The sequence below is a fragment of the Eriocheir sinensis genome, chromosome 7 (genome assembly GCF_024679095.1).
Source record: "Eriocheir sinensis breed Jianghai 21 chromosome 7, ASM2467909v1, whole genome shotgun sequence".
NCBI classification, from domain to species: domain Eukaryota; kingdom Metazoa; phylum Arthropoda; class Malacostraca; order Decapoda; family Varunidae; genus Eriocheir; species Eriocheir sinensis.
The window spans coordinates 23715217-23732002 of NC_066515.1; the positions used below are offsets into that span (position 1 = coordinate 23715217).

At 46.3% G+C, this 16786-nt stretch overlaps 2 protein-coding genes across 7 annotated transcripts in view; one reads left to right on the forward strand and one right to left on the reverse strand.

Annotated features, from left to right (window-relative positions):
• LOC126995141 (transcription factor SUM-1-like) overlaps positions 1-11474 on the reverse strand; it is a 32099-nt gene extending 20625 nt beyond the window's left edge. Inside the window, exons 1-2 of the mRNA XM_050854418.1 lie at positions 9944-11474; positions 5879-6073 (exon numbers count right to left, since the gene is read on the reverse strand). Of these exons, the coding sequence (XP_050710375.1) occupies positions 5879-6073; positions 9944-10351 (603 nt within the window). The 5' untranslated portion in view covers positions 10352-11474. The remainder of the gene's footprint in view (positions 1-5878; positions 6074-9943) is intronic.
• The window catches only part of LOC126995123 (angiotensin-converting enzyme-like), a 65238-nt gene that overhangs the window by 10110 nt on the left and 38342 nt on the right, over positions 1-16786 (forward strand). For 3 of the 6 annotated variants that reach the window (XM_050854408.1, XM_050854414.1, XM_050854417.1), the window contains one exon: positions 1440-1541. The gene's annotated coding sequence lies outside the window, so the exon portion shown is untranslated. Of the gene's footprint in view, positions 1-1439; positions 1542-13820; positions 14413-16786 lie in introns of those variants that run through there. The other 3 variants (XM_050854402.1, XM_050854411.1, XM_050854416.1) reach the window with 1 other exon arrangement.

The window sequence follows — 16786 nt, forward strand, 5'->3', positions numbered from 1 at the left end:
TTTCCTGTTGTGTAAGCTGCATGTTTTGCCTCACATCTTTTATCCATGTCGATGTTCTAGTTAGCGATTCCGAGCAGCTTTCCCAGAGTCAAGTTCTGCCCTAGTTGCCTTTTTTATCTTCTCTATCTTCCCAGTGTCTTATCTTGGCTTTCTTGCTGTCTCGGCGCCTTTCTCACCGTCCTGCTTGACTTTCTTTATTGTCGCAGCGTCTTTCTCACTGTCCTCTTTACCCGTCTCGCCCTCTGTGGTGTCACTCGTCTTGATTTCAGACAGACTCGACTTACGGCTCCCGAGGTGTTTTAGACCGTCTTGGGTTTCGTATTTTTGTCCCGGTCTGAGGATGAGACACCCATGAGGCGGAGAACTGTATCTGAAGGTCTGTAAGAAGAGGCCGGAGGAATGCAGAATGGCCCGTCTCACACTGTGTTTGCATACTGCGATTTGATTGTTTTTGTTCTCATCGCTATACTGTTACCCTGCCTGCGCCTGTATCATTGCACCAGCGCTGGCCTCGCCGTCGCCATGCACTGCTGTTTGCTTAAGCACATTGTTGTTGATTGTTTTCTACCCTTCCGTTCCTTTCCCATTTTTATGCAGTGGTTAGCACACTCGGCTCACAACCGAGAGAGCCCGGGTTCGATTCCCGGGCGGAGTGGAAAAATTTGGCGGCTTTTCCGATACCTATAAGCCCCTGTCCACCCAGCAGTGAATGGGTACCAGGGGGTTGTGTCCCGTTTCCTGCGATCTGTTCCCTTCTATAATTCCTTCCCCCTCCTGTCTCTCCCCGGCATATGACCACAGATGTTGCGCCGACTAAACGAAACTTTCCAACTTTTCCCATTTTTATTTTTATTACTTTATTACTGTTTTTTTATCACATTCTTCTCCCCATCTTCTCTTCCCTATACCTTTCCTTTTTTATCCTTTCTTCTCCTCTCTGTCTCTCATTTTTATTAGTAGTTGCTGTTGTCTTCGCCGTAGCTGGTATTATGTAGAATCATCTTGCGCTGATTATCCTTATATCGTATTGAGCAAAGTCTTTAACAGAGGTGATCAGTTTAGGCTTCAACAGGTACTCATGCAATCTTGTCGTCAGTTATACATTGTTGATCAAGACTGCATGCAATGTGAAGAATGAAGTGTTTGATTCATGGGAGGCAGCAGAGCAACGGGCGAACACATGATTTTAACTAATTTTTTTTTACGGCAAAGTGAGGGAGGCTGAGGACCAAAGCTAAAATAAATCAGTTAAGCCTACGGTAATGTCACCAGTCGGGTACGGGTATCTTATAATCACTATCACCCGCCGCATTGCTTCATTATCTATACATTCACTGTCAAACTGCGGTCGGTCATCTGCCAAATGATAAAGTAATGATGCTGGTGGATAATATTGATGACCGTTGGTGTAATTAATGCCTCCTTTCTTCCCGTTACAGCTGCCTAAGGTATCGTGGCCCGGGATGGTCTGCCCTCCTACTGTTCCTGCACCTGGCCCGCCGCCGTGGCCTCGGGACGCCGCCGCCGCCGGCAGGAGTAAGGTAGGCAGCTTTGGTTGTGGTTCTGAGCAGCAAAACATGACGCGCGGGGCAAACATCCATCTTGATCACGTATTACTTTCACGTAGCGCCGCTTTTTGTCCCACTTCCCGTGTTGCTGGCAAGCATCCCGCGGCGCCAGGCAGCGGCAGCGGCAGCCTTTGCCCGCCTGCCAGAGTGGTCTTCATATACCTTACTTTACTGTCTTTTCATTATGCAGTTTGTCTTTTTAATGGTGCTGAAAATGCATCCGTCTCATGGAGGAGGTTTACGGACCTTCTGACCGCAAGTTAACGAAGAGCCTCACTGCGCGGCGCGGCTCACCCTGTCTTTGGCCCGCCACGAAACAGGAAACATGCCCGTGACACATCGCCGCGCCTCCTCCTCCTCCTCCTCTTCCTCCTCGTCTTCGTCCCTCACCAGCAACTAATTTAACACTCTCTTTAGCCTCAAATTATTGAACTCAGACACGCGAGTAAAGGGAGGCGGGAAGGTGGGGAGAGGGAGAGAAAAAAAATGGGAGGGAAAAAAAGGGAGGAAGGAAAAAGGAACGGTAGCCAAAAAAAATGAGGATGAAAAGTTGAGGTGACAGAAGGAGAGAGAGAGAGAGAGAGAGAGACACACACACACACACACACACACACACACACACACACACACACACACACACCGCACGCCTGATGAAAGCCAAGCTAAGAGTGAAACTAATGCAGAATGACTGGTCTTAAAAAAGTACAGTAAAGTCTTGCCAACCAGTGACGAGGGAGGGAGAAGAAGGGACGGAAAAAAGGAAGGAATGGAGGGTATTGGGTAAGAGAGAGAGAGAGAGAGAGAGAGAGAGAGAGAGAGGTAAAGAGGAGTTAATTGGATGTTACAAAAAAGCACACACACACACACACACACACACACACACACACACACACACACACACACACACACACACACACCTGGAGGTAGATGCTCATTTTAACAGCCTAATTAAACCCTTTGACTCACCTGGTTGGCTTGTCTCCCTCAGGCTTGTCCCTTTCCCTCTCTTTTCCTTTCTTTTCCTTTTTTTTACTTTGTCTTTCTATCCTTCCGTATCTTTATTTTTATTATTATTACCTTTATTATTTTATCCTCACTTTCTCTCTTCTCCCTATCTTTTTTTTTCCTATCTTTCTTTTTTTAATCCTTTCTTCTTCTCTCTGTCTCCCATTTTTATTACCTTTCTTTCCTCTTACCGTTCTCTCTTCCCCCTTTCTTCTCTTCCCTACCTCCTATCTTCTTTTCCCTCTTATCTTCTTCCTCTTTCGCATCTTCTCTTTCCTATCTTTCCTCTTCTCCTCCTCTCTGTCTCCCATTTTCATTACTTTTCTTTATTTCTTGCCGTTCTCTCTTCTCCATGTCTTCCCTACCTCCTATCTTCTCTCCTCCTTACCTCTCCTATCTTCTCTCCCTCTTTTATTAATTCTCATATTCCTTGTATCTCCCTCTTCTCCCTCTCTCTCCTCTCCTTCCTCCACATCCTGTTCTGTTATTTTTTTTCTTATTTTTTTCCCTTTTTTCATCTGTCTTGTCAATGTTTTCAGGCTTAGTGGGCCTTTTTTTCTCATTTTTTTATATATTTAATTTTCCTTTATTTCGTTTTATTTTTTTATATATATTTTTTGAAATTATAATATATGCTCTAGTCTTCTTTTAAGTATAGTTGTTGTTTATGGAAGTTAGTGTTCTTATATAACATAGGGAATCTCTCTCTCTCTCTCTCTCTCTCTCTCTCTCTCTCTCTCTCTCTCTCTCTCTCTCTCAGATGGGGATAGAGAAACTTTTAAATACCAGAGATGGTCTTTGGTAGATTGTTTGGGTTAGCGAGTGCCAAGCGCGCCCCGACACACACACACACACACACACACACACACACACACACACACACCAAGGGAATGAGCATTGGACAGTATATCAGTCTTTACTATGATGTGATAATGAAAAAGTCTGTGTGTGTGTGTGTGTGTGTGTGTGTGTGTGTGTGTGTGTGCGCGTGCGTGTGTCGCCAAGAAGATAACACACATCCTTTGCGTCACGGTCTGGTTGCTACAGAATCCCTTAGTTTATGATTCGCTGTTGACGTTTTCTGTTTTTGTATATTCTTTTCGTTGATTTCGTTCGGTTCGTTTTTTTCCATTTTGACCGTCACCGTTTTTTTGTTCTTCTTTAACTACTACGCGGTCATTATCAAAACGCTGAAGATATGAAAAAAAATAAAAATAAAAAGTTACTGTCAGACGAAATTAAACGATACAAGTCGACTCTACCCTTCCCCTCCTCTCTCTCTCTCTCTCTCTCTCTCTCTCTCTCTCTCTCTCTCTCTCTCACCACTCCGTCATGGCCGTCACCCGCTCTATCTCTGTATCCGTCTTTTCCTCAGTCTGTCTTTCTCTAACGCAGTGTGGTTTTCCGTGACTAGTGCACCAGGAATTCTCTCTCTCTCTCTCTCTCTCTCTCTCTCTCTCTCTCTCTCTCTCTCTCTCTCTCTCTCTCTCTCTCTCACACCTGCATTGCTAAGGGCTCACAGATCTCAGTCGTCATATGTTATTTTCTGTTGATGTATAGTTGAGGCTGCTGGCGTCTCCCCCACGTGGTCTCCCCCCCTACCCCCCCCACACACACACGCACACTCTCCCCCTCCCCCTCCTCATTCATTCCCTCACTCCCTGCCTCATCCATTCCTCCTCTCGTTCCTCTATTTCTCTTCTTGCTTCGCGTCTTTCTTCACTCACTTCCATCGCTTCCTCGTATTTTTTTTTCTTTCAATATCATTTTTGTTTTGTTTACGTTTGTTTGTGATTGTGTTCATTCATTAATCTGGTTTCATTCATTCATTTATTTTTGGGTGCATTTATCTTTCCATTTACTTCCTCTCCCGGTCGGTAACTATATATCTCTCCATTTTTATCCTTTTATCTACCTGTCTGACTATGTATCTCTATCTCCTTCTCTCATATGCGTACTTATTTCATATTCTTTTACACGTTGCATTTTTACTCACCTAATGCTCTCCCTCCCTTGCTTCCTTCCCCCTATCCCACCTCTCCTCTCTCTCTCTCTGCCCCATCCACATGCACCCATCCCTTTCTTAATTCCCCTCTTCCTCTCCTTCCCATCTCTCCCTTCCCCTCTCCCTCTCTTCCTCTACATCCTCCTCTCTCTCTCCCCCTCTTTCTCTCTGCCCCATCCACACACCCATCCCTTCCTTCCCCTCTCCCTTTCTCTCCTCTCCTTCCCATCCATCCACCCATTCTTTTCTTTCTCTCCCTTCCTCTCTTCTTCCCATTCACCCATCCCTCCCTCCCTTCTCCCCCCTTCCGTATCTCCTCTTCTTCCCATCCCCCAAGACATCCCTCCCTCTTCTCTCCTTCCCATCCTTCTATTCCTCCTTTTCCCCCCTTCTCTCTATCTCCTTCCCTCTCCCTCCCTGTCTCCCCTCTCCGCCCCATCCATATATACCCATTCCACCCTTCCTTCCTCTCTCTCTCTCCCTTTCCTCTCTCCCTCCCCCTTCCTCTCTCCCTCTCCCTTCCTCTCTCTCCTCCTCTCCCTTCCTCTAGACATCTCCATCGCGTCGCCCTCATATTCCCCGACAAGAGCTCTGATATAGCACCTCGATAGCTTCTGCCGTGAACTGTAAAGAGTGGAGGAAATGTTTCGCGCTTCACACATGCACGCCCTGACTCTTGCTTGCTGTAGCCGTATGATGTAAGGGGCGGGGCGTTCTCCAGTTTGTACGCGGTAGTCTTATTAGTACTCATGGGTGAAAAATAATTATATAGGCGCGTAGTTCTCCCTCGTGATATCGTCAGTGCCTCGCCTTCGCGCCTCAGAGCCGTCTTGTACGAGCGCCTCCCTCATCCCTGCGCTGCCCTGACTAATGGGGGTTTCAGTGGTTCCCAGAGGCACCAACAAGAAAGACTCATTGATGCCTCGCCGCAACCTAATTTTACGGAGTGCCATCTCAGCGCCTCCCGGTTTAATGTATTGAGAATGAGGACTAGTTTATAGAGCTTGGCGTTAGTGTTTGTGTGTGTGTTTGTTTCTGGTGCTGCGGTTGTCGGATTTCACACACACACACACACACACACACACACACACACACACACACACACACACACATACACACACACACACACACTAAGAAATAAAAGAGAGAGAGAATGCGCGGGCCGTGGCAAACACAATAATTTAGTTAGAGATGAGGAAACAAAATAAAGAGTCTGCTAGTTACTTATATATAGAAAATAATAAACGTAACTGCAGGCCATGAACCTCCTCTCCCCCTTCCCCTCCTTCCATTCACTCACCAGGTAGTGGGAGGAGGCGCAGGTGTTCTCAGGTGCGTGGTCAGGGTCCGGGGCTCCAGGTGAGGGCGTCCCGTGCAGGAGGTCTTCCAGGGACTCGATGTACTCGATGGCGTTGCGCAGGATCTCCACCTTGGGCATGCGCTGGTTAGGGTTGCTGCAGGTTCTTCTTTTTAGGATCTCGAAAGCCTCGTTCACCTGTGGGATAAAGAGAGAGAGCTCGTTAGTTACACGTTCACCTGAGAATGCTCCTCCCGAAATTGACCTCTCTTTCGGCCACCTCTTTTGATTCTTTTTATAGGAGCAGCGAGTAGCGGGCTTTTTTTATTGTTTCCTTTTTTTTTTTGTGCCCTTGAGCTGTTTCCTTTGTTGTAAAAAAAAAACATTAGTGGAGACAGCTCAAGGGCATGAAATAAAAAAATATTAGCCTCGTTCACCTGTGGGACAAAGAGAGACGCCTCGTTAGTTACACGTTCACCTGAGAATGCTGGTTGATTTTTTACATTAGTGGAGACAGCTCAAAGGCATGAAACATAAAAAAGTATTAGCCTCGTTCACCTGTGGGACAAAGAGAGAGCTCGTTAGTTACACGTTCACCTGAGAATGCTGGTTGATTTTTTTACATTAGTGGAGACAGCTCAATGGCATGAAAACAGGAAAAAAAAAATATTAGCCAAACGCTGCATTAGCAAAAAAAAGTATACAGAATGAGTGCGGGATGCCGGTAAGCTTTCTTGGTGGGGCCTGATGATCGGCCCGTAATGGTGTAGGCAAGTGTTTTAAGTGGCGCCATCTAGCTTGGATGATTCTACCCCCTGGAGCTCATTTTTGATCCACTTTAGAGGGTTAATTTAGAGTCCGGGTTGATAGGCGGTTTTCAGGGCAGCATATGGGACGATGGCTGTAAATTGTCATCTTGCAGCATTGGGCGGAACTCAAACCCAGGTCCTCCAGGTCGCCACGCCCGCACCCTGACCACTCAGCCACCGCCTCTCCATGCATGACGTAATAATTGGTATGTTCGATTTTTCGCTACGTTTTTATATAATCATCTCGGACGCCGTGAAGGGCAAGTGTGGAAGGGGCGGTATACTGTAAGGATGGGTAGTGACAGGGATAAGGAAGGTGTGAGTGAAGAAGGGAGGGAAGGAACAGGGGCAGGGTATATGGTTCGGCCCTTCCACCAGAGGCAGCGGGAGGCACAGTCGAGCTTTGGAAATGTGGAAGAGGAAGGGGAAGGGGCGATATCGAAGCATCAAGAATTAATAAAAACCTTCCAGTTATCCAAAACACAAGTATCATGCAAGCATTCTTATCTAGTGCACACAAAACCCTCTACTTGACACGCTTAACACTACCGCTCTCTGTACTTAATATTCCATTTAGATATTGTAGACGGGACCGGAGCTAACTCATCATTAGTTTGCGCTGGTATACTTTTAGCCACCACACACAACACCCTTACCGACGCGTATATATAACACCCCATCCCCTTTCACCTCCTCTATAGGTAGATGCTCCATTTAGATGTCGGGGGCACGGGGGCAATCTCACCATTAGTTTGCCACTCTTGAAATACCCGAAGAGGGGATTTAAATGTGCTATCTGAGTGGTGAGGGGAACGGAGAGGGACGCTTGGGGATCACTCAGCGCGGGCCATTCGTCAGCCTCGCGCGAAGGTAAACAAGAGATGAGTCCCCCTCCGTCAGCGACCCACTCTATATACCTGGCTCACTCACCTCTCTCTGCCTCCCTTCCTGCCTCCTTTCCCTCATACTCAGACCTTGCCTTCCCATACCTTACCATTCCTTCCCATCTACTCCCACTATATACCTGCCTCACTCGACCCTCCTCCCTCCCTCCCTCACTTCCCTCATCCCCTAACCTTGCCTTCCCATACCTTACCATTCCTTCCCATCTACTCCTCTTTACCTGCCTCACTCATCCCTCCTCCCCCCTAACTTACCTCATTCCCAAACCTTGCCTTCCCATATCTTACCATTCCTTCCCATCTCCCCAGCTATACCTGCATGCCTCCCTTCCTCCCTCACTTCCCTCATCCCCAGACTTTGCTTTCCCTTTCCTTCCCATCTATGCTGCCCATCTCCTCTATGGTCCACTACGTTTATATTTTCTTCGCATTTCTCTCTTTCCCTCCCTTTCTTTACCTCCCTTCCTCATCCGCAGACCTTACCTAACTATACTTTTCCTTAACTCCACTACTCCCCAGCTTCTCAATTTTCCGCTGCGTTTATTTCCTTCTCATTTGTCTTTTTCTTTCCCTCCTTCCCTTCCACTACTCCGCTCGCCATTTCCCATATCCCAAAATCTTGCTTCATACTTATCCATTCGTCTCTATAAGTCTCCTCTATTCCCAGTCCCCTCCATTTGCTATTACGTTCATTTCACACTTATTTATTTCCTTCCCTCTCTCCACTCACGATATACCTCATACTTATCCATTCTCTCTCTCTCTCTCTCTCTCTCTCTCTCTCTCTCTCTCTCTCTCTCTCTCTCTCTCTCTCTCTCATTTATTATTATTATTTGTACTCATTCTCATTTTTTTTAAGAATAGGTGTCTTTTTTTTTCTTCATTTATATCATGGGGTCTTGAGTCACTAGGTACTATTTTCATATTCCTACTGGTGTGTGTGTGTGTGTGTGTGTGTGTGTGTGTGTGTGTGTGTGTGTGTGTGTGTGTTCTGTCGGGTCGTCGTCATCATTAGTTTTCGTTCAAGGCGACAGCTACACATGAATTGATCACGGCACTTTTATGGAGGCCTGATGTGTGTGCGTACTCTATCTGACGCAGCGCCCGTGAGTGTTCTTTATCTGGGGCGTCTATCTGATGGCTGTGGGTGATGGGCGCCTTCCTCTTGTCGGGAGTTCGGGTCATATTCTTAAACATTTCGACGTCCAAACACACATATCTGACAAGGCTTACGTAGGAGTGGTGGGCATTTTCAGGGGTAGTTTTATGACCCTTCTGATTGGTTGACCCTTCTTCTGTACCATGAATCTAAAAAAGCACTCATTAGAACCCGTCTGATCTCCTTTAAGGCCTTTGGAAATAGTTGATATGAGAGGTGGGAGAGTCTGAGAATACCGCCCTTCGCCTCTTCGCTCTGTTGGGCTTGGCGCGGCGGCCTCTCCTCGTGAAGGTACGCAAACACACCACGAGGGAGGTTTTAACATTGAAATATCAGTAAGATTAATAAACTTCCTCGCTGGTTATAGTGAAGAGTGAGGTTTTGGCGTACTTGTGTTACTTTGATATGTAACGTTCCTGTGACAGAGAAAGCCATCGATCTAAGCCGCGTGTATTAATGAGCGTGTGTTACAACATACGTCGAGGTTACATTTTGCAGCAGAGGAAGGCAAACTAAACATTAAATTACAGACATTTTTAGTCCCACTTATATAAAAATAAACTAATGGCCAGTTCATGTGTGCATATAACTACTAGGCATTGATGTTTTACTTGTACAGGAACAGGTGTCTTAGGGCTTAGATGATTCACACTTCATGTAGCTTAAAAGAGAAGAGGACAGAAAGATTATTAAAAAGTAAAAACAAATTAGTCTGAGGTGCATTTCTCACTTAGGCACTGCATTGACGGCACATCATTATCTCTCTATATATTTTATTTATCTCTTTTCATATCTACCTATCTATATTTATTTTATTGTGTGTAGATAGATAAATAGATAGATAGATAGATAGATAGATATGATGATGTTAACAACTTTACCTATTAAGTGACTAAAGGGGTAGAGCTCTAACACGGCAAGAGGCTGAGCCTGGGGCCTTGGTTTCCTCTCATCTGTATTTTGCCTCAAACACTCGTCGGAAGGGCCACATGTGGTGCGTCGTCATTGCCTGTAGCCGTCTGCGTGAATGCATGTCGGTGTTGGTGATGGATATAATATAGGAAAGACATACATTGCGTGTTATAGGCCAAGGAAATGACAGTGATCGTAATGTTGTGTATCATGCTGGGCTCTGGCACATGCTGGGGAGCACACGCCTGTCCCGGCCACACCCTGACATCAGAGAACGGCGCCTCACCTTGCGCAGCCTCCGCCGCTCTCTCATCGTGGCCGCCTTCCGCCTATCCACTGTCACGCTCTTCCTCTTGCACGCTTTGCATGCCCACAGCAAGCAGGTGCGAGCGTGGGCGTGGCCAGCGGCATGTGTTGTGGGTGCCAGCACGTGGGGCACGTGGGCGTCATCCTCATCCATAAACTCATCCTCGGACTTGAGGAGACCGTGCTGCCGGGAATGCGGGCTCGTGACGAAGGGCTCGGCTAGGTCCGCCGAGGAGGGTCGGGGCTCACGCTGGGGCGAGCAGTGGCGGTGTGCGTGGCCGTGGGAGTGTCCGGGGAAGCTCGGGGACACGGAGTACGGCCGCCCGTCAGGGGAAAGGCTGTCGGCGTAGCGCGTGTCGTAGCGGCACGAACGGAGCTCCGGCATCATAGTGCCGCGCCGGTAGCCCCGCCACCCTGCTGCGTCGCCTGCCTGTCTCCCGCTTCCTCTGCTGCACTACACGCACGCACACACATGCGGGGCGCCACGCGGTGCCCCCTGGATCATTTCGGCGCAGCACTGTCACTCACTGGGGCCGCGCGGGCATCACTCCTCCCCGTCACCGTCGTGTGTTCGGCGCAGCGCGCGGGGGGTCACCGCGCAGGGTCACCATAGCGGGGCGACAAGGGTCAGCCTGTCATTCACCAAGTCACTGCTCTATTTTAGGCGTCACGACGTGTGCGGCGGCGGCGGGTGGCTAGTGCCCCGCAGGAAGGCGTGACTGGCACGGGCGTCACATGGCGGGGGCGGCCTGAGCAGCGAGCTGGCACCGGTGGCCTCACCTGAGTCAGGGTGAACACTGGGGTCACCTGACACTCCCGCCCTCACCCCGCAAGGCCCCGCCCTGTCACGCCCTGCCAGAGTGCCACCGCGATGCACTTAGTGTTCACCTCTCACCAACACCGCGCAAGGCGCCGGCACTGGCGCAGCAAAGCGTCACTTTGGATAGGATTTACGTCTCCACCTTCACTTTTCCGCTGCGAGGGTGATGCATCAAAGATTTGACCGTCGAAACAGTTGGCACCCGCAGTGCCACGCCAATAAGAGAAGAAGACGCCAGCAACAAACAGCCCGCCAGCCAATAGGGGAAGGCGGCGGCCAGAAGGGAAGGCCAGTGACAGGAACACGTTTAGGGAGAGGGCGGGGCGAGTTGTCTTCATCTGGGGAGGCTAAGAAAAAAAGACCTTTTATAAATCACACCAAACCTAGAGCCAGACATGTACATACCCTAACACCCAGCGTCTCTCCCCTCCTCCCTGCCCTCCTACCAAGCTTGAAGATGGAGGAAGAAGCGGAGGGGAGAGAGGTAACCTAATCCCCCCTGGGGCGGCGCCATGAAAGCCCAGTGATTTGGTTATGTTCAATGAGTCGCGCCCAAACGAGTCCCCGTTGGTAGCTGACTGGCTGGCTGACTGGGCGCGTCCCTCGTAAATTGTGGCATGTCTGGATTCGTATCCCGCAGGGGTCACCAGAAACCACGGGAACGCGGCGCAACGTGACTCACAGCTGCTCAGAGGGTGGGGGGTGGGGGGCGGGGGGACGGGGTGAGACATTAGGGTTCCTCACTTTTAAAATCTTACGGGAAAGACGCGCCTTATCCAACACTGGGGCGCCTTATTCAGCACTGGGGCGTCTTATCCATGCAGTAGTTATTAAAATGTAAGGTTAAAGAAGTGATTCACTGTTGATAGCCTGAAAAGCATCGAGCTATATAACACTCCACTCAGCACCAGAGTCATTTCTCAACAGCACTTCTGCGCCCATAATCTAGTAATCTGGAGTAATGCACTTTTGTTGTTGGCTGGGGCGAGGCCTTCCGTCCTTCTTATGTTGCCGGCAGTTCTGTGACTAAAAACTGTTCTGGTTGCGTTTTTATCATTCATCAGTGCGACCAAAAATCGATTCCTGCAATTTTTTTTTTTTTTTTTTTTCAATAAAGGAGACGGCTCAAGGGCAATAAAAAGAGTGTAGAAAAAAAAGCCCGCTGCTCATCGCTCCCATAATAGACAAAAGTAAAGAGAGGTCAGTTTCGAGTGGACAGGTGTCTTGATACACTACTACATATTATAATATTAGACAATAGGGGCCATTCAGATATTACGTCACGCTTATTTAGTATTTTTTAACCCCCCTTTCCCCCTTGTCACGCAGTCTAACACATTTCCAAAAGACTCAGAAAATTACATAACACCAGTTATAATAGTTCCCCCAAATGATAGGTTTTCGTTTTTTTTCGAATGTAATAAAAGTCTAGCTAATACCAGCATATCATTATCTTTAGTTTCTTCGTGATAAATTTATGGTGTGATGTTAAAGAATCCTTGATAAATCTTAAATGAAAATGTTATCTTGCCATTTAGTGATTAATTAATTTCCTCATCTCTTCGGAAACATGGAAACAAAAAATCTGAAAATGTTACGTACCGCATGGGTGCACTACCCCCCAACACACACACACACACACACACACACACACACTCATACACACATAAAGGCAAAGCTTGGGGCACACGTTAAAGGTGCGCGTGGCCTCGGTGCTCATCTCTTTCACACTGGCCCTTAAGTGTGTGGCGACAAATAACCCATTGCTCCGGGACACAGGGCCAGCGTGACATCCGGATTGCCACAGTTTACCTTTCCCAGGTTTTGCCAGGTGCCCATTTATCGACCAGCCCGAAAGTTAGGATGAACAGCTGTGTGAGCCGCGCGCTAACTGCCCGTGCCAGGATTCAAAGAAAGTCTCAAACCCTGGCCCTCGGATTCGTAGGTGGGCATGCTATCCACCTCACTACGGAGGCGCTTGTAACACTCCCCCTCCCCGCTTTCCCACCTTTGCTTTGCTTAAGTTTTTGAACAGCCCCTTAATGAATTTATTGAGATTTTTCTTTCCATATAGACGATGATATGGTTTTAAATAATCGTTGATATTTTTTTTTTTTTTCATGAAGATCGAACACAAAATAGAAGGAAAACCCAATTGGTCACAGTTTAGTGGCTCTAGGCAGCAGTACTGGAAGCAGCACTGGGTGAGAAGCGTGGCTGCTGGAGTAAGGGGAAAAAAATGTTTGAACTTTTTCGCAAAATCATAAAATCGGCAATTTATTTAAAATGTTCTTGAAATTTTTTATTAGTATTCTATTTTATTTGTAGTCCTTTAACGCTCACTGCTGTTGTGTGACAAGCACGAGCAGCCGTTTTGGGGGGGCAGCCCGCCTTGTCGCCGCACGGGGGAATGGTTGGCACAAACGCTGACCAGGGGCTGGCGGGCGAGCTCGCGTCTCCACCGGGCAGGCACGCAAACACCACAGCAAAAGTCTTTCAAATGCGTATTAAAGCGCGAAGCAAAATCGTTAAGGGTTCAGTGATCTACACCCAATTTTTATGATCCAGAATCCAAACATGTAGACTATAATCTATATATTTTTCATGTATTGAGTGTCTAAATGATGTCATTTGAATTTGTTTTGCACAAAAATGCGTAATTAAATTTGAATATACTTGTCCCTACTAAAAAGGAATATATATATATATATATATATATATATATATATATATATATATATATATATATATATATATATATATATATATATATATATATATATATATATATATAGTCACATTATAGTGTGTGTGTGTGTGTGTGTGTGTGTGTGTGTGTGTGTAACATTTATTCATGTAATTTTTAATATTCTTTAATGTTTCATCCGTATGCATCCTTCTTAACCATGTGTGCACAGGAACATGTTTTGATCAGCACGGATAAAAAGACTCAATATAGTAGAATCTCTGACTGGTAATACTTGGCGAACGCGGCCGTCAGGTTCTGTACCTGACTCAGACGCGTCTCGCGTCAAGTGCCTCAGCTCCTCCCGCTTGCCAGACTTGGTCCGCCTCCCGGAGTTCGCGTACCGCCAATACGTTCATGTTGGTTTGTCGCGACAGATATGCCTGCTTGGATTTCTCCTACGTGCCCTGGATGTTGTACTGTGTGGTGTTTGGCAGAATTAAGCGGTCTTAATGGAGCCCTTATTGTTAATACTGACGAGAAAAGTTACCCTTGCAACATGAGGCAGAGAGCGAGATGCCTTATCTCTGATGCTGGTAGTCTGGATGCTGCATGATCTTCAGCTGAATGAAGGTGCGGCTGTATTTGTGGATTATTACCGTCGAAAAACTTGACAAGGGACTGAATAGTATGGCAAGGGACAAATGAAAAGTTGTCTATTGTTTATTGGGTTTTACTCACCATCAGAAGTGTTTCGTGAAAACATGAAAGCAATACAAAGTCTGTGGTAGTCATGTGTGTGATACCTAATGTCCTTCCCTGCGGTGGTCCATACGACATGAGCACTGGACAAGCTGCACTGCACGAGCTGATGAGTCGTCTGCGAGAACCCCCGCCTCGTTCGATACATATCAACAGTACTCCGGCATCGCCGCTTCACTAGGTTAGTACTTAGTAGAGCACTGCGCAGGTGTGGGTGTTCGGCACGGGACCTGGCTGACTGTACAGGTGTGGGTGTTCGGCACGGGACCTGGCTGACTGTACAGGTGTGGGTGTTCGGCACGGGACCTGACTGACTGTACAGGTGTGGGTGTTCGGCACGGGACCTGACTGAGGACCTGGTCCATGTGTCGGTGTGTGTCACTTGGTTCATGAGGAGCTGGGGCCCCAGGGCAGTGGTTCTCAACCAGCCAGGGGTCCATAGAGAAATTTCAAGAGGTCCATAGAGATTCTAATTATTTATAAAATTATACTAGAATTAGGAGACATGCGGCTCGGCATAAAATTTATACTCTTCTACAAAACCCTTAAAACAATGCATAAATGCTAGAATTGCTTTATATTAGGTAACGGTACCATGGGTGTCAAACTCGCGGCCCATGTGACAAATCTGGCCCTTGGGATGGTCATGAGTGGCCCATCAGATGTAGGGGTTCACGGGTGAAGAAGTGACTGGGAAAGGAGTAACGGGACAACAGGGGCTGGGAACCACTGCGCTAGGGAGGGCGTGGGATCTTGCCGTCACGTTGTGCAGACTTTAGAGAAGGCTGAAGCAAGATCAACATATAGATCTTGGGATGAAGGTATTCGAATGTTCGTGATTTACGCACATTATATATATATATATATATATATATATATATATATATATATATATATATATATATATATATATATATCGCAGGGTTTTCTATTAATTGTATAATTATTTGTTATTCATTGTTTTGAAGAAAAAAAACTGGAGGCCACTCCTAATTTTTCATCATTATTCTTTACACTAATACTGTTATTATCATCGCCCTCATGACTTTCATTATGACTTTTTCGTTTTATCCGTGGTACATGACCAGTGTTGTCGAGACAACACTGGAAAGTCACTACAGCTGAGTCTGCCAGGAAGCGTTTTCTGTATTCAACCAGAGAGAACGGACGGGCACGGGGAACTATAAGTATTCGTTGGATAACACTCACCATGAACTAATGTGGTTTTATGTATGTTTTACGGCATTTACTTTGTGAAAATGTCAATGACTTATGAAAGTGTTTGAAGCGAAAACATTGAGACCATTTATTAAGTATATAACTAACCGCATTGTCCTCTTACTCGAAGCGATAATTCAATTTTTCCTCTGATTCCTGCCTTACTCTACATACATGTATGTATTCATATATATATATATATATATATATATATATATATATATATATATATATATATATATATATATATATATATATATATTATATATATATATATATATATATATATATATATATATATATATATATATATATATATATATATATATAGTGATCAACATCAAGTGTGTTAAAGCTGTTGTTGCCATTGAAAGTCCCATCGCATTTTCAACCCGATGCTCGTGACCTTGGGATCCCCAAGCACATCAGCAAGCAAGCAAACAAGAGAACAAGCACAGTTACTTCCCGAAAGTGAGATAAGCGGGTGGCTGCCACCCTGCGTTACCCTTTTAGTCGCTCGTTTATGCTGGGCGAGCGGAGGTTTGCATTGACTGTGGATGAAGGAAGGTTCTGACAAGCAAAAATGCATGTGCTCTGTAGTGAATTGAGTCCCATCAGCGGAACCATTGCATAGTTATGAAGGAGAGTAATTACATGTAGTGACGATACACGGCAACCGAGTCATGGTGACATACAACGTTTTCTTTCATGACTTCATCAAAGAAAACTAAGAGTTTCACCATGATTCGTAGCTACCACATTGCGTGATATATTATACATCCGCACCTTCTGTCACCACCCATTACACAGCTCCCCTTCAAACACACCCCTTGCTGCAAATTCACACAGTAGCCTTCTTAGCTGTAGCAATGCCCACCACTAGCGAGTCCTAGATTCTCCATAATAATCGGGAAACAAAGGACACAACCTGCAACTCACACAGAATATCGCAGCGGTAGAATGAGGAGGAAAGTAAACGAGTGCCCTGCTTACTGAATGGGTTCTCTTGTTTGCTTTACATTTGTTTGTTTGAATGCATTTTAAAAATATCTACCCTTTTCTCCCTATCAGATGAACATGTGTGTGTGTGTGTGTGTGTGTGTGTGTGTGCTTTATAAGTTGTCAAGGCTCGGCTGTGTTCATACCGTGATTTTGTTCTCAGGCACAGATCACCAAGCTTATTCCATGCCCTATTGTATCATAGAAATCTTACTTTGTCATCTGATTTACTCGCAGGGGTAACCTATTGATTTCTGAATGATTCCTATGACGAACGAATTCAAGGAAAGTGTTCGTCTCGGGGAGAAAAAATGCAGGCAGCGATGTAGTGGCTCCCT